This window comes from Leguminivora glycinivorella, chromosome 8 (genome assembly GCF_023078275.1).
Source record: "Leguminivora glycinivorella isolate SPB_JAAS2020 chromosome 8, LegGlyc_1.1, whole genome shotgun sequence".
Classification (NCBI taxonomy): Eukaryota; Metazoa; Arthropoda; class Insecta; order Lepidoptera; family Tortricidae; genus Leguminivora; species Leguminivora glycinivorella.
Genome location: NC_062978.1, coordinates 10,406,095 through 10,424,955, shown reverse-complemented (window position 1 = coordinate 10,424,955; position 18,861 = coordinate 10,406,095). Strand labels below are relative to the sequence as shown.

At 38.6% G+C, this 18,861-nt stretch overlaps 1 protein-coding gene across 1 annotated transcript; it reads right to left on the bottom strand.

Annotated features, from left to right (window-relative positions):
• Positions 1 to 50: 50 nt before the first annotated feature.
• LOC125228891 (peroxidase-like) lies at positions 51 to 17,922 on the bottom strand. The gene is made up of 12 exons (XM_048133595.1): positions 17,744 to 17,922; positions 17,261 to 17,400; positions 13,331 to 13,495; positions 12,298 to 12,485; positions 5,679 to 5,883; positions 5,092 to 5,289; positions 4,354 to 4,498; positions 3,706 to 3,862; positions 2,916 to 3,089; positions 2,314 to 2,512; positions 1,330 to 1,435; positions 51 to 335 (listed from the first exon to the last, which is right to left on the bottom strand). The coding sequence occupies exons 1-12, from the start codon at positions 17,872 to 17,874 to the stop codon at positions 260 to 262; spliced, it is 1,884 nt and encodes a 627-aa protein (XP_047989552.1). The 5' UTR covers positions 17,875 to 17,922; the 3' UTR covers positions 51 to 259.
• Positions 17,923 to 18,861: the final 939 nt, after the last annotated feature.

The following is an 18,861-nucleotide window of genomic DNA, read 5'->3' as shown; positions in this document are numbered from 1 at the left end:
GTTGAAGGGACGGAGAGTGACATGCTACTTTTTGACTCTTTCTAACTCGAGCGAAGCCGCGGGCAAACGCTAGTAAGTATGTAGTTCCTTTTTAGTTAATACATGAACTTAAATAGGTACCTAATAGATATCCTTCATGTGTTTACAGTTTTTATGCAGGAAATGATTAGGTACTCATACGACCGTTGTTTCAGAAACTTAAGTGCAGTTATTATTGGTAGGTATTTATTTAAAAAAAAAAGACTTATTAAAATTGTGATCAATTTCCGCATCTCGTGTCTCTCCAGGCTGTCAAATCCATTTTTACGATGTCTTTGCACATGACCATTTGGTTTCTGCAAGTAAAAAGTATGCATGAGAAATACCCAAGTGTAGCTTACCTGTTAGTAAATATATTTAATAAACAACAAAAAAATCTTTGATCACCGTAGTAAGTAGGTACAATACCAAACTGCCAGTGTTAAAAGATATGGAATTTGTAATATAATAATGATCATAACGAATGTAATGCGGAGGGATGAAAGCACAGACCAACCCCTATAGACATCTATTACAAGACGACTCGCGGTGGCCAGCCTTCCTAGTATTTGCACTGATATAAGCGCGGGCGCTCGCCGTGCCCGATCAGTATCGACCAAGTAACAGACCCGAAAGCAGCGCGTGTTTTTCGCACAAAAAAATTGGAAAAGGGTATTTTGATGCCTTAAAGATGTCCACCTGTAGTGTGAAATGGTGTGGAAAGGTAACAAGAAGCTCAAATTTAAAAACAGACGGCATTACATTCCACAAATAAGTCATATTTATAATTTATTCAGAGCCGGCATAGGTCAACTTACATTGGCCACTTACGCGTCAGTAGAGGGACAGTCATACTTCTGTCCCTTTTCATCTGGCGCGACTGCCCGCCGTCCTTGAAACGGCCAATCACAGCGCGCTTAACACATTCCCCGCCCGCTCCTCGCACCCCAAACACTGGTGACTCGTATCGCGAACCAAATATACAAGACTGCCACTCTATAGGAGGTTCTCTGTGGATGAAAGGCATGTGACGAGAAAGATATTACGAATGAATGTGGAAGGTGGTGGAAGTAACGGGAGGGGAAAATCGAAGAAGAGGTGGATGGACTGTGTGAGACATGATATGGAACTAAAACAAGTTAATGATGAGATGACGAGTGACAGAGATGTATGGAAGTGAAATACATGCTGCGCCGACCCCAAGTGACTGGGATAAGGGCAAGAGAATGATAATGATGAATATGGTTTTCCACAAAAACCTAAAACTGGGTTTTGACAGACATTAGTCGAAGTAACTAAATTTACACTTACGTGGGACCAGAACGTATAAATCCATGTCGCTGGATTTGCGTCACTTTATCACCGACATCGCATAAGAGCTGCGAAATCGTAGCTTTTCTTATTTCATGAAGTTGTCCTGCAAAATGTTTAACGAAAAATAAAAATATATTATGTCAAGACATATATTTACCGGCTAAGAATAAATGTAAAAGTGGAAACAAAGCTACCTTGAAATTACGACCTTCTGTGTCACTATTCTAGCGATCTGCCAACTGTGCCACCAAGATTTCATCCATAGTGAGCGAATCTTTCCAACATATAAGTCAGAGGCTAAATTGATAAGCTTAATAATAAATCAATAAATAAATATTAGTGTTAGTGTCCCACCTTACACAGATCAACTTAGCCCCAAACTAAGCAAAGCTTGTACTATGGGTGCTAAGCGACGATATACATACTTAAATAGATAGTTGAATACATACGTATATACATAGAAAACATCCATGACTCAAGAACAAATATCTGTGCTCATCATACAAATAAATGCCCTTACCGGGATTCGAATCCAGGACCGCGGCTGAGCAGGCAGGGTTACTACCTACTGAGCCAGACCGGTCGTCAATAAATAATAATAAGTAATCATTCAATCAATAAGTAATAATGGTGAAAGCGGTCTTTGTGTGATTGTCAATTTAATAATATAAAAATCTTCATTTTCATGAACATAAATATTTACATAATTATATAAGAAACTAAGACTAAACTTACTCTCTCTTGCTCTTGAGGCATTGTACCAAGGATACTGGCGACATTCCTCGCAGTATCGCAAAGCTGATACGTTTTGCGAGGAAGTCGCCAGCTCTTCGGTCACCAGTTACCTCAACCAGACGCTTCGCAATTTCTGTGAACAACTTGTTCGCGCCGGGACCCCATGCACCTAGAGTTTCTACGTCAAAAGGTACAAAAAGGTATTCTTTGCCAATAACAATTTGTTGCAAAAAGTAAAAATCTTACTTGGAGTAAAGGCATTTGGTCGATTCGGGCGTTCGTACCAGTGTCTGTCAGATACCACGCTTCTTATGAGCTGATCCACCACCAAACAGTAGAATGTGGGAGGAGCGTAACCACCCCTAACTGGTTTTTCCACCCACACACCAGCCATAAGTTCTATATCATTTACGTCGTTATAAATATCTTTGAGGAGTTCCAATTTCTAAAACAAAAGAGACAAGTAAAATTAAAACTGCAAAATGGACAATTTTTTCGTTTTTTGACCATTTACTTATAAATTAAAACCGAAATAAATTACACATATGAAAGAAAATGTGACCAAGTCCTCTGGTGCCTGAGGCTGGAATCGAACCAGCGTACTCTCCAATCGCGGGAGATGCCTCTTTATCCGCTCGGCCACCCAGGTCACAGCTGTCGAGGTCGAAATTATCTCTCATATGAGTAATCTATACAAGGACTCGTAGCGCCCTCTGTCATCATTTACTTATAATAATGTAGTACGAGCAAAAATATCTAAACTCATTTTATGCTGATCATTTTTGGGGTTTGTTTTCAGATTAACTTTTTTTTCGTGTAGATTTGTAGAAGTGTGTAGAACTACTTACGTCAGCATCAATTAAATCATCCAAATCTTCAAAACTGTTCAAGTTTTCCCTGTACCCGGAGCAATACTCTCGGTATTTTATGTAAGAAGGAAAACCAAAATATCTTCCTTTAGTCAAGTCGCTTGTAGCTACGTCCGAAGCACGCTGGTGCCGTCCGAGGACAACGTCAGCCATCTAAAAATAAAGAAATGTTTATATTATGATTTGACAAGATTAGGATTTAAAAAAACTTTAAGTCATAAATTATTCTTTAAAATAATTTAATAAACTTATATATGTATTATACTTATTATATATTTAATGGTATAATTAGTATAAAATGAAGGACACACAGGATAGGACTAAAAAACGGAACGCTTTATTAATTTAATCATTTTAATTTTTATATCCAACAGGTGGATACCATCCATAATGTCTTCTACCCGACTTGTCATCGTTTGGTTTTGCAATTAGGTATATTGTGTAAATAAATATTGCTGTAAAAGATACCTACGCAATAGGGAACTTTAGTTAAAATAAAATATTTTATACCATGCACGAAATAAAGCATCAGATAATTATACGAAAAACATGGACAGAAGTTATTTTTAAATCCAATTTCTATTTAAAAAGTGAGGTAGAAATATATAAAGTAACTGACTTGACCGTGACGTCACTCAATTTGATTTCATATAAATTCCATATCAAGTAGTTCAAATTCGTTTTGACAGTTCTTAAAAAGAAGCTGATTTGACTAGGAGGCAAGTAGCCTATAGGAAAACACCACAAAATAAAATTATAAAATACTTACATCAGGATCGATCACATAGTCAACTTTACCGCTGGCCTGTCGAAAACTTCCTTGTGTCATATGATCAATGTTATCATCGATAGCAAGATATCCCGTTCGTAAAGTTAGGTTCACTATTGGTATTTGCTTTAAGTAATGTCCGCTTTGATCGTACATCCTGAAGTAAATTAAAAAAAAAGATGTTTACCTAGTGTCCAAATTTGAAAAAAAGTTTAAAGTTTTTATTGTATTGAATATTAGCCGGTAACCAATTTCAACACACAATTATTAAACATCCTGGTTTACTGAATTGCAAGATGCGAAAATTTTCCCAAAAAACTGAAAAGTTCTTGGCAATTTCATGAAAATTTCACAAGAAATATAGGACATTTAAATTTATGAAATGGAAAGTTTCAATCGCCATACAAAAATAAGGGAAATTTAGAATTTTTCCTGTCAATTGAAAATTTTGCAATTTTGGAAATTTTCAGTGGGCACATCACTAATCTGGCTATTTATTCATCAAAGCAAAGCATTTTTAATAGTTGTGTAATACGAGATTGTGTGTTTAGGCATTGGTAAAACACAACGTGAATAAATAATGAGAAGGACAAAATACCCATTAAAACAATGAAGTTTCAAATGCAAGTAATTACAATGGGAACATACTTGAGTCTTCCTTCCTGCATAAGATGAGCCCATCGGAGTATATAAGGAAACTCCAACGATATTTGCGGTACTACGTTGCTATTGTAAATATCTCGGAACCCTGGATGAGAAGCTAGGACAAAGTCATTCTTTAAATTGTCCCAACCTGTAAGTTAAATTAAACAAGTTAGAAATTTAGTAAAGAATTTTGCGTGCTAAAATTTGGCCTCGAAAACTAACAGAGTTTAGTATTATTTCATATAATATTACTAGGTCCTTTTATTAACATACAAGCCATTCATTTACTTTGAATTCATTTGATTTGATTAGTAGAACTAGGAAACAAATAAAAACTATTTTATTAAATACTAGCTTTTACCCGCGGCTTCGCTCGCGTTAGAAAGAGACAAAAAGTAGCATGTTACCCCTTCAACTATCTTCACTTAAAAAATCACGTCAATTCGTCGCTCCGTTTTGCCGTGAAAGACGGACAAACAAAGAAACACACACACAAGCTTGTTATTTAGGCAGTCTACTAGAACTACTATAGTTATATAAATAAGATCAAGTCCACTGGTGGCGGAGCCGGGAATCGAACCCGGGTTTTCATCTTATCTTATTATTAGTAATCAAATTTCGACTAAAAGATTAAGTTCTACAATAGAATTCCACTTGATCAGCAGTAGATTGAATTTTTTTTTGAGAGGATACAGGGCTTATTTTTGTAATATAATACATTTTAACAGGGAAATAACTTACCAAGTAATATTGGCAGGAATTCATAATAGAATATTTGCACATATGTAGCAATATTAATATCTCTCGCAGTATAAAATAGCTTCTCGTCATCCCAGCATGGGTTTATAGCTGCTAGTTGTGAAGCTATTCTGTTATGGTTACGCCAAAACCAAATTGAAACAATATTGATACCAAAAAGCGTGTTTATTCCATCTTCGGCTGTAAGCAAAAATCGTGGGTAGGTAAATTTTGTGTGCAACTTTAACTTTACTTACAAAATTAGTAATAAGTAAATATTCTTTATTGCACGAATACTTCGTCGTTATTATATCCGTATAGGAAAAGAGAAAATCATCGAAGCGAACATGGTCGGTTGAACCGTTTTGCAAAAAGTCTTTTTTGATAAACGGGTAACTATTAACTACGGAACCCTAATAATTGTCTTTCACAATATTGTGTCCACGAATGCTGTTAAGTGTTCGAAACGTCGTGATGAACTGCAAATCCATTATACGCGATTTAATCCGTTTCCATAGTTTTATTTTATACGGAACCCTAAATTGAGCATGGTCCGACAAACTTTTGGTCGGCTCTTACTTTAATTTTACCTGTATTATGGCATCTAGTCTCATGAGGTGCTTCATTTAGTAAACAAAGATTCGGCATCGTGTGAGCTTTCGGGGGCCACACACGATTATCTTCCAACTCATATTTCAGTAGCCCTCCTGAGAACAGTCTAGCTTTTTCTAGAACACTCTTTTTCGTGTTACCATACAAGATGGATAAGTCAAATAGTGGCGTGGCTGCGTTAATCTGAAAAATAAAGTAATACAGTCATGTTCATTACTTAAAGGCTGTATACCGGGTGATTCATGAGTCGTGAGCAGGAGTGAACAGGGTACTGGGGAGGGTCACGCTGAGCAACTTTCATAATGGGGCAACACTGAATTGTGATTATTTTTCTTAACTATGACTTAATTGATAAGTACTTAATAGATAGCTAATTATCAATTACGTTCTAATTATGACTTAATTGATGATTAACTATCAATTAAGTCATAGTTAAGAGCGTTATAACATTTCGGCGTCGGGCGAAATTAGGTATTTTACCCGCCGCGCGAGCCCAATATGCCGACCCTTTGTAGCACGTCTTATCACTCGCTCGCACTACAATAATGGACAAAACAATCTTGATCCTTTCTATGGAATTTTGATAACAACCACAATCTACTATCTCGATATAAACTTTTGGTTTCTAATAAACATTATTTTGTACGAAAATACGAGAATATAGCGCGAAATAATATCAATTATGTTAAAATTTATTTAAAAAATTAAAGTAATAATTATAAAAGTAGACCCCATCCCAAATATTTGCTTTTGTTATATGATAAGTATTAGAGTAAAGTATATATTAATATGATGATAAAATAAGACAAATACAATTCTAATTACTTCAAGGTGGTGCTCACGCTCAGGGTCTGATGATGGAGCCAGATGGTGGTCACCAATACTAATGAACAATATGACTATACAACTTCGTGGTTTACATGTCATTCTAGCATTTTCACTTTCACATTTCAAGTGCATATACCACGAGTATAGGTTTTCGGGTGTGCTGATTTAAAAATTAATGACCGATTTGGAATCTGACATTGCTGACTGTCACTTTGACACAAAAGTCGTCATGGGTGTCGTAAAATAGGTTTTAGGGGGTGCTGATTCCAAAATTAATGACCAATGTGGAATCTGACATTGCTGACTGTCACTTTGACGCAAAAGTCGTCATGGGTGTCGTCAAATAGGTTTGCGGGGGTGCTGATTCCAAAATTAATGAACTATGTGGAATCTGACATTGCTGACTGTCACTTTGACACAAAAGTCGTCATGGGTGTCGTAAAATTGGTTTTAGGGGGTGCTGATTCCAAAATTAATGACCAATGTGGAATCTAACATTGCTGACTGCCACTTTGACACAAAAGTCATCATGGGTGTCGTAAAATAGGTTTTAGGGGGTGCTGATTCCAAAAATAATGACCAATGTGGAATCTAACATTGCTGACTGTCACTTTGACACAAAAGTCGTCATGGGTGTCGTCAAATAGGTTTCCGGAGGTGCTGATTTGAAAATTAATGACCGATTTGGAATCTTGACATTGCTGACTGTCACTTTGACACAAAAGTCGTCATGGGTGTCGTCAAAAAGGTTTCCGGGGTGCTGATTCCAAAATTAACGACTATTTTGGAATCTCACAGTGCTAATTGTCATTTTGACACAAAAGGAATCATGGGTGTAGTCAAATAGTTTTTAGGGGGTACTGATTCCAAAATTAATGAAATGATTTAAAAAGTAATGACCGATTTGGAACCTGACATTGCACAGTATCCCTGAAAACCTATTTGATGACACCCATAACGACTTTTATGTCAAAGTGACAGTCAGCAATGTCAGATTCCAAATTGATCATTAATATTGAGATCAGTACCCATGAAAACCTATTTGAAGACACCCATGATCACTTTTGTGTCAAAGTGACAGTCAACAGTGTCAGATTCCAAATTGGTCATTAGTTTTCAAACACCTCCGGATACCTATTTGACGACACCCATGACGACTTTTGTGTCAAAGTGACAGTCAGCAATGTCACATTCCAAATTGGTCACTAATTTTGGAATCAGCACCCCCTAAAACCTATTTTACGACACCCATGACGACTTTTGTGTCAAAGTGACAGTCAGCAATGTCAGATTGAACATTGGTCATTAATTTTGGAATCAGCACCCCTAAAACCTATTTTACGACACCCATGACGACTTTTGTGTCAGAGTGACAGTCAGCAATGTCAGATTGAACATTGGTCATTAATTTTGGAATCAGCACCCCTAAAACCTATTTTATGACACCCATGACGACTTTTGTGTCAAAGTGACAGTCAGCAATGTCAGATTCCACATTGGTCATTAATTTTGGAATCAGCACCCCCTAAAACCTATTTTACGACACCCATGACGACTTTTGTGTCAAAGTGACAGTCAGCAATGTCAGATTCCAAATTGGTCATTAATTTTGGAATCAGCACCCCCTAAAACCTATTTTACGACACCCATGACGACTTTTGTGTCAGAGTGACAGTCAGCAATGTCAGATTGAACATTGGTCATTAATTTTGGAATCAGCACCTCCTAAAACCTATTTTACGACACCCATGACGACTTTTGTGTCAAAGTGACAGTCAGCAATGTCAGATTCCAAATTGGTCATTCATTTTGTAATCAGCACCCCCTAAAACCTATTTTACGACACCCATGACGACTTTTGTGTCAGAGTGACAATCAGCAATGTCAGATTGAACATTGGTCATTAATTTTGGAATCAGCACCCCCTAAAACCTATTTTACGACACCCATGACGACTTTTGTGTCAAAGTGACAGTCAGCAATGTCAGATTCCACATTGGTCATTAATTTTGGAATCAGCACCCCCTAAAACCTATTTTACAACACCCATGATGACTTTTGTATCAAAGTGACAGTCAGCAATCTGAGGTACTACATATTCGTAATCTGAAAGTAATCAAGTCAATAATTTCAGTTATTTTGAATCGACTATGATTCCGAATTATTGGTAATAGTAATGATTGTATAGATGATTAGTGATTCCTTTACATGTAATGGTAATTTACCGTTTCACTTGATTACATTACAAGTAATCTGACACCCAGTAGTGTCAGATTACAAAGTAAAATCAAGTAATCGTGTAATCCGGAATCGATTACGATTTCCCCATCTCTGGGTTTAGTTATATGGTTCATTGGTACTGGTGACCACCATCTGGCTCCATCATCAGACCCTGAGTACTGTAAGAGAGTCGGCCTATCAGTGGAGAGCATCCAAACATTTAAACAACGCTTTGAATCAATATTTTTTTATATTTTAGGAGCTAAGTACAACCGTTCACTCTCAATCGCTGCTTCTATATGAATGCCCCATTGAAGTGTCTGTTTTCCTTGACGTTCTTATACTGTTCCAATTTTAAATCAGGGACTGCCAGTCAGCGACCATGACTGCTGTAAAAGGTTTCATTCTGAATGCGAAACCTCTTACATATCCCTCCCCCTTATGTTAGAAGCAGCCATTGTTCACAATACTACACCCTATCCTATCCTATTCTACCCTAACTACCGGTTGGCCCTACCTAAGCCAGGCCCCCTACATACAAAAAAAAAAAAAAAAAAAAAATCTCCTAACACCCAATAGTGACAGCCTCATTCAAGGTAGCCAACATCTAACGCTCTTTGCGTGGTTGCCTAGTCCACGGTTGAGACCGCCATAATTTGGATAGTTGGACTATAGCCAAGGTCCTCGCAAATTAGTCAGATATGGACTATGGTTAGGAAAACCAATGGCAAAAACCTAACCCCTGCCCATCGACTAAACCCTTTTATTTTGAACTTTCTGACAGCTAATTGTCTGTGGCCATGACTAGATGACATTGACATGACAGCTGTTAGCAAATTCACCTAACTTCAAGTAAAAAAAACAAGGCAAAACGTTTATTTCACATGAAAAAACATAATAAATTTTGAAGATGCCGATTCTTGTTGGCGGTGGCGTTGAAGTGGGGGCTTCTCATGGCCGCCAATCTTCCCGCCGCGCCGGTTGCGAAGTGAAGTGGAGCCCGAACGGCTCATGAAGATTGCTGCAGCTGCAGTGCGCTGCACGTTGGTGATGACGACGAAGTGGGGGTTGCATATGACCGCCAGCCATCTCGCCACACCGTGAACAGCTGGATCAACTGGTCATCTAGTCGGCCTTGTCTTGATACATGTAAAAGAAATGTGTATGAACATTGTTCTTTGTAGTCAGGAAATTATAAGGGTGTTGTGACGTATTACTCTATAACTTTAAACAATTATATCTATTTATTAAATATTTACAGTTTGGGGTGTGTTTTATTCCACAGTTTACATGTTTTTATATAACTTAACCTTATTGGTAGCTATAGGAAAACATTATGGAATAAATTTGAGCAATCAGTTATCAATAATTGTATAATAAATTAATAAATAAATTTCCCAAACCATGTACTGCACTCCACTATTCAAATGCACTCTGAGCATTGGCTACTATGTAAGAGAGTCGGCCTATCAGTGGAGAGCATCCAAACATTTAAACAACGCTTTGAATCAATATTTTTTTATATTTTAGGAGCTAAGTACAACCGTTCACTCTCAATCGCTGCTTCTATATGAATGCCCCATTGAAGTGTCTGTTTTCCTTGACGTTCTTATACTGTTCCAATTTTAAATCAGGGACTGCCAGTCAGCGACCATGACTGCTGTAAAAGGTTTCATTCTGAATGCGAAACCTCTTACAGTACCACCTCTTGTCAAAGGTCTTGTTGAGACGAACCCAACGAGCCTAAACACGAAGTCGTTTACTTACATGGTTCACTGGTACTGGTGACCACCTTCTGGCTCCATCATCAGATCCCGAGTACCATCTTGATGTGTCTTATCATCTTGACCGTATTGTAATTTTCACATTTTTATCATCACAATGTTGTAATACTTTAACATTCAAATAACAAAGTATTACAAAAGCAAATATTTACGGATCTAGGATCAAATTCGTTGGTCGCTGTTTACACACACACAATGCGAGGATAGCCCGTGTATAAACAAGGCGTCCGACCCACACAACGATAAATATTCTCGACGTTTGCGATGAAAACTCGGAGACCAAGGCGACATACGTCTTACCTCCTCGAGCTCCGGCGCGGCACTGAAATCGCAGGCGTCCGTCGCCGGTAAAATAGCGACAGGAAGGCTAGTTTTCAAAAAATTGGCAAAAAATCATGATAAAATATTATAACGACAAATGGATAACAGCAGTTTAAGCACATTGTGCAGATTATTTATATACTAAAATAACTTCGATAACATGTAGATTTTCGGAGAAATGATCACTTGTTTCGATGTATTTTCAAGACAAAATTGAGTTCGTTTTACTTTCAATTTCTCAATTTCAAAGGATTAAATGATAAATATTGTTTAATGGGCCTAAAGTACAAGATATTAGGAATTTAAATTTACCGCATTTAATGAGAGTGAGCTTATCAAATTGTACATAATAAGAGCTCCGAAATCTGTGCTTCGCGCGGTTTTTCCTAAACAAGCATCAGAAAAAAAATCATTACTAATTGAAAACGCTTTTTCATCCATATGTTTTTTAATGAACCGACAGTTAATTAGATTTTCTAACTGAAACAAGTACTTTAACTGTCTTTTAGTATGAGTAAAGTGTACAATTTTGCCGATAAATATTGTACATTTTACAATATATCGCCTTTTTTTGTCATAGCGCTCTTAAGAAAAAAAAAATATCACAATTTAGTGTTGCCATTATGAAAGTTGCTCAGTGTGACCCTCCCCAGTACCCTGTTCACTCCTGCTCACGACTCATGAATCACCCTGTATATACATGTGCCAGTGTGAGAACCATTTGCAAATATATAAAGCCTGACTAGAAATATGACTTTTGTCAGGAGGGCGCTGTTATTCTGACGTATGGGGTGACAGTTTAGTATAGTATGAAGAAAATAGTTCTAATGAAATTTCGGAATATGGCGCGTACTCATATATTTCTGGTCAGGTTTTGTGTAGAATGTGCACGCGGCACAATTTGTATTAGTTCGACCATTCCGAATACTGCACGCATACATCATCATCATCATTATCAGCCTATCCTCGTCCACTGCTGGACATAGGCCTAGTGCACGCCACTGCTCCCGATCTTCAGCTAATCTCACCCAGCCCGCACCAGCCAACTTGCGGATGTCGTCACTCCATCTTGTCACAGGTCGTCCTGCACCACGTTTGCCGAGTCGCGGTCTCCACACAAGAACCTTTCGGCTCCACCGACCGTCTGTCCTGCGACTAACGTGACCAGCCCACTGCCACTTCACACATCGCACACATACCATGATGATTGATCAATCATCATCTGACACATTGCAGCAATAAAAGTAGTTGGGTTAATATATTTTTTTTTCATACATACCTATTTCAAGTTTGTCACTCTAAGCGATATTCTCTCGATATAGCGTACATAGTCCGGTGTACATACTCTAGAGACACTCGCTACGCTCGTAGGTGGTAGCTTCTATTTTGAGATATGTTGCTTGCCCTCATAACAAATAACTTTAAACTAACAAAACCGACTTACTCGTTCTGGTATGGTGCCATTCATCAAGCAGCCACTTGACTGATAGGTGATGGGTCGAGTCAGGTTGAGACATCTTATATCCGAGAACCTGTGGACAGGGTCGTCGTTCGGAACGCTTATGGGGGTGCACATTGGGTCAGACTTGCCTTTCGGGAGGCAGCAGTAAGGCTTCCATAGAATGTAGTTTACTGAAAATAAAGAGTAGATTAATCCATACTACTTATTATCCCCTAAGTTCTTGTGTCCCCGTTTTTGTACATATTCCAAAATTTATTTTGAACTTTTGTTGAGTGACAAAAGGTTCTTTTAAAAACAAAACAAATGACTGCAGGACTCAGGAGGCTATTATACATACGAGAGCGTACGTACATATCTGCCTGTAGGTACGTTATCTCTTCCTACTTAAATCACTGAACCGATTTAATGGAAATTTGGTAAATAACGTAGGATAGTTTTCATCACCCAAATCATCCCTATACCGGACGACTAATGTCGTCATTATTTTAACATAGCACTGTTTTAGTTTACATTAAATACAATAAGGTAAATATTTATTTATTGTTTATTTATTTATTTTTTGTAAACATAATTTACAGCATTACAGTCGAAACCAGAGCACTGTACAATTCAGTTTAGATATTGTTAGGTGATTAACATATTTTATATATTTTTTCTGATCTTTCAGATCTTCCACAGTCTGGAATAAAATGTCTTAAATAGTATCAGGTAATCCTAAGTGAATCTCTTAAAATCCGGAGGTCGCGGGTTCGAAGCCCTGCTCGTACCAATGAGTTTTTCGGAACTTATGTGCGAAATGTCATTTAAAATTTGCCAGTCGCTTTTCGGTGAAGGAAAACATCGTGAGGAAACCAGACTAATTCCAATAAGGCCTAGTTTGGAAGATCAAATGGCAGTCGCTTTCGTAAAACTGGTGCCTACGCCATTAGTTGTCAGAGCGGACCCCAGGCTCCCATGAGCCGTGGCAAATGTCGGGATAATGCAAGGACGACGACGAGCATCAGGTAATCCTTACTTGTATCTTGAACATTGACGACATCTGAAGCTATGAACACGAAGAAGTGAGTGGCTAGCTGAGTGAAGGTTTGATCGGGACGAATGCCGCTGGGCAATAACGTGGTGCGCACGCGTCGGGTTAGAGGTAGAGGATCGCCTGACTGGGCCGGTCTGGGTTCAAATCCTGAAATGAAAAATGACAAAATGAAAAAACTAATATTTAAATCGCCTGCCTGAGACAACTAAAGACCCAAAACAAAATTCATTGCGATGATTTAACACAGAGTTGCCATCTTGGTCATCGGATCAGCTTCTTTTTATCATAATATTGCAGTAGGACCTATTTACATACGTATGCAAAATTTCAACTTCCTCGGAATATGGGAAGTAGGTATGGTAATATAGTTTGTGGGGAAAGAGACGAGTCACAGAATGTGTTTGCGCCTCAATTAAAAACCCTTCATAATTATTGTGAAAATTATAATTCCAACTAAAAAAATACCAAAAGGATCTTGTAGCGTTACGTACTCTTACAAGAGTCTTTTGCAAGAGTACGTAACCGCTAACCTAAAGGGTGAAGAGAATTTGAAGGGATGAAATGAAAATAAGTAAGTAAATCAGGGGTAGGTACTTTATTATACGGCTCTTTTTGACGATATGACACGAGGTATGTAAAAAATAATAAGTCAGGTAATCCAAAGTCCCAAAGCAGCGGCACGCAACGTGTGGGAAGACTCGAGGTAAAGGCGTGCAGCGGTTAGGGTGATGCGGAGTACGACGTGCAGCGGCAAACGTCGGCGACGCGCAGATCTATGTCTCAGCGCGGTGTTGCAGCCCGCGTGTTCGAGCGTCAGGCACGACCAGCAGCGTTCGTAGGAGCTCACGCGCCCGAGCGCCAGGCACAACCAGCAGCGTTCGTAGGAGCGCCCAGCAGACAGGCCAGGTCACGCGCCCTAGCGCCAGGCACAACCAGCAGCGTTCGTAGGAGCGCCCAGTAGACAGGCCAGCTCACGAGGTAGATTGCACGGCCCGCAGCTCGCCGAAGGAGGAGAGGACGTGAAGAGGGTTTTCTTGAAGAGTGCGGGGCCTGGCATGGCCCCGCACGGACCCTTTCATATCATCATATCATATCAGCCCTTTATCGCCCACTGCTGAGCATAGGCCTCTCTTCTAGTACGCCACTTGTCCCGGTCCTGAGCTAGTCTCATCCAGTTGTGGCCCGCAATTTTCCGGATGTCGTCCACCCAACGAGCCAACGGATGCCAAGCGCTTCTTACATCTGTGAGCGGCCACCATTCTGTTAACATTTTAGTCCATCTGCCATCACTCTGCCTAGCAACATGTCCCGCCCAACTCCATTTTAGTTTGGTAATGACGAAACCCACGTCTAGCACCTTGGTGCGACGACGGATCTCGGCATTCCTCACCCGATCTTGAATCTTGATACCGAGCATGGCGCGCTCCATGGCTCTCTGTGCAACTCGGATCTTATGCACAGCCTTTTTAGTGAGCGTCCATGTTTCGGCACCGTAGGTCATGGTGGGCAGGACACATTGGTTAAAGAGGCGAGTCTTCAGGCATTGTGGAATGTTAACAGGTTTGAGGATGTCCGCCAACTTGTTGAATGCCGCCCAACCCAGCTGGGTTCTCCTAGAGATCTCCTGCTCCTGGTGTGTTTTGTCAAAAGATAGAATATGTCCAAGATACACGTAATGCTTGACAGACTCTAGCTCTTCGTTCCCCACCATAATGGTTGAGACCGAATCACCAGAGATGTTCGTCATTACTTTAGTCTTGGACATATTCATCTTAAGACCTATCTTCAAAGAAGCATGGTACAGGTCTTCGACCATGCCTTGGAGCTCTTCTAGGGTCTCGGCGAACAATACAATATCGTCGGCAAACCTCAGGTGCGACAAGAAGACACCATGGATGTTGATACCAGTTTTGTCCCATTCAAGCGTTTTTATGACGTCTTCAAGTACCGTCGTAAAAAGCTTGGGTGAAATGGTATCTCCTTGGCGCACCCCCCTACGGATGGATATTGGGTCACTGAGCCTATGAAGCCGGACTTGCATTGTTGCCGAGCTGTATAGCTCCCGGAGCACATCCACATAGCGAGCATCAACTGAGCAGCGATGGAGAGAGTCAAACACGGCCCAATGTTCGACACTGTCGAAAGCCTTTTCGTAATCTACGAATGCCATGCACAAAGGACGGTTGTACTCGTGACTTTTCTCCATAAGCTGCTTTACTACGTGAATGTGGTCGATCGTCGAAAAACCGCTGCGGAAACCAGCCTGCTCGGAAGGTTGGCATTCATCGAGAGTACGAGTAAGACGATTACACAGAACTTTTGCAAATAAGTTGTATGTGTGGGAGAGAAGGCTTATGGGGCGATAGTTGTTTAGTTTTGAAATGTCTCCTTTTTATGCAAGATGGTGACTATGGCTGCTTTCCAGGATTCTGGTGTGCGAGTACCTTTATAACTCGTTATCCCTTAGGAAACGACGAAATAATGACTGATGGGTTTGACACGAGGGCCGCTTATATACCCATGATTGCGAATTTAGGAAACTAAATTTTAAATTTAAAAAATTATCGCTAGCCAATTATAAAATATGGTCTAAAACTAATAAACCTACATTAAAAGTATACATACTTAACTCTTTAGTCAGATTAAAACTTTCAAAGAATATTGATTGACATGGTGATGTCAATCAATAAACAAATATGTCAAATTAAAATATGAACGTAATTCAATGTTTTTCTGCAAACAAATAGTTAAAAATGTTGTAGACTAGAAAGGTAAGTTTCGCCGTTGCGAACTACATCGATCAATACTATGTTTATTACATGTAGGAGAAATAGAATCTAATTTTGAACATAAATCGTTGCAGTTACAGACAGACGCCAGTAAACAGATAAAAAGGATTACAAGAGCATATCTACTACATTTGTCAGGAAGAAAACATGAAATATTTCCAGAAGGTAACAAAGTAAATTTAGAATAGAGATCATTAGAAAACTAGAGAAACAAACAGAGGTCGTAGTCTTTCCACGCATCTTACAGATTCACGAGAGTTTTAGGTCTCCCTATAACGTTAACATGTGCATTTTCCAGGCAAGTGAACTGTCTTCAGTTCGTACAGAAAGTACGATTTTGATGAGTTTAAAATCGGAATAAGTCGCTGTCTTATAGCAACAGAGTGCAGGATCGCCAGTCCGTGAAGTTAAATATTAGAAGGTATTATTGAGATACTACAATCTATATAAAATAGTTTATTATTTTTATTTATTTAGGTAAGTACTTAATTACAAATAAAAATATCTAATTCATTTACACAGTAAATTAAATAAAAATAAAATAAAAATTTACATGAACCATGGTATTTACACAGACAATCGTTAAATCACTAAGGTGGTAATTGTTAGTTGGCAATTGTTAATAAATAATAAATAAAACCAGTGAAGACACTTGAGGAAGAAGAGAACCAGTGCACCTAATCCGGTAAGTTATTCCCCATCCCCAGAATGGATAGGGTATCATACATTTAACGGCACTTCTCTTTCTAAACAGTGTGCGCAGCTAACGCTCACGATAATATATGTTTCGTAGTTATCTATCTCTATCGCTCTTGCGTATTGGCGCGACAGAGCTAGGCTGCATTTCTATCGGCGTCTGGCGTCAGCGATTGCCATTCCTAACATAGTACCTAGCTTAGCCAACACATCTCTATCGTCTCCGCTACGTATCATAACTTAGCTCTCTATCACTCTTCCGTAATGGCGCGATATAGCCTGATGCTTTTCGTTCGCCACTTTACGTTAACGACCGTTACTTCGGCAGAATCCACATATGTATAATATGTGCGTGCATGCATGTAGGTACACAAGTTACATACCTACATTTCAAGTTAATAATAAGATTGTAAAAAGTTTTTCCTACCTTTCCCGTAGTGCGCAGGTAGTACCCTCTTGAAAGGCGACCGGCCAGCACCTCTCGAGGGTTGCTGCAGATTGTTGCAGGACCCGTCTAGACGTCTACCTTCATTGGGGTTACAAGGTTCGATTTCTATTGTGCAAAAACTGAAATTATAAAAACTCCAGTTAAAAATAAACGCAGTTAATCAAACACACGTAAATCATACTATACAATTCCATTTAAGAATTGTCTCTTATGCCTTAGCTTGCAATCTAATTCTGTATATTTATTTATTTTTCTTTGAAATAATGGAGTTATGGTAGTGATAATGGAAGAATTACCTACTTTTAAATAATAATAAGTAAGTGTCCATTGGTACGCTCGCAGCCAAGTGGAAAAAATGGTCGACGAGATTTTTATCTGTGTATTTAATAGTTAAAATTTCATAATTTTATAAAAAATTTAGTTGTAATTTTGAGTGAACAAACAATATAAATGTATACTTACAATGTTGTATTCGCCTTTATATGTTGTTTCAAAGTTTCCTGGCTTATAATTTCTCCACGAAACGTATCATAAAATATAGTCTCTTTAGCATGCAAGTTAACAAACATTATTAAAAACAGGAACTGCCACATTTCTGCACCAACTTTAAAAATATTTAAAAAGATTTTCCTGCGTTTGAACTCTGAGAGGTACAAACATCAATGGTGAGATAGGGCCAGGTAAAGTTTTCGGTTCAAATAACTTCTGGTCATTTTAGGGTCGCTGCGTTAAATAGAAAATCCTTTGGTAGAAATTTCTAAGAAAAATTGAACTAGCGTAATTATATGTTTTTTTTTGTACTAGAATTACTTAGTATTTCAATCAAAAATTATCATATTAAATATTTCAATCCAAAATTCCTTCTAACTAAATATCTGACAACCGGGAAACTTGCGTCTAGTAGGGTGCCTAAATGCGTTTTTTTTAAGATATACATCGTCACTACTTAAAAAAAACTCGTATCTCACGCTGTTCCTTAAAGTTAAAACGCAGTAAGTCTATATGCATTCCATACATACTTCACACACTTACAGTTTTCTTTTCATTGACAAATGAAGATACAAGTTTTTTTAAAAGTAGTGACGACATACATATACATATACTTTATTTATTTATTTATTTTTATTGGTATATTTTTATTTACTTAGAACATAGAAGTTTGCAATAGTTATAAAATGTCCCGTTTAGAAGATAATATCTGGGCGACCGAGCTTCGCTCGGTTCTGTTTCGTATCCTTGACCTGTGTCGCCATCTAGTTCGAAAATATATAGTACCTACATCGATCAATCGAAAGAACTCTCAGTCTTAACAACACAACTACTCCACACGAGATGGCGCGCGTTTCGTCACAAAAGCTCAGTGTATTTTTCTATTCGTGTTAGCCTTGACCTGTGTCGCCATCTAGTCTTTGAAGTAAATAATACTTACATCGACCGAAAGACTTCTGTCTCAACAGTACAACTACTCCACACGAGATGGCGCGCGAAGAAAAACGCGTGAAAACTCGAAAATTCGCGTTTTCCGGGACCTAAGGATATGTTAGATCGATTTTTCACCCACTAAAACCCCCACATAACAA

Coding starts and splice junctions, on each gene's coding strand:
- LOC125228891 (XM_048133595.1), bottom strand. CDS start 17,874: ATGTGGCAGTTCCTGTTTTTAATAATGTTTGTTAACTTGCATGCTAAA. Junction 13,496..17,260: donor ACCTGCGCACTACGGGAAAG/GTAGGAAAAACT, acceptor TTTTCATTTCAG/GATTTGAACCCAGACCGGCC. Junction 12,486..13,330: donor CGTCAATGTTCAAGATACAA/GTAAGGATTACC, acceptor CTTTATTTTCAG/TAAACTACATTCTATGGAAG.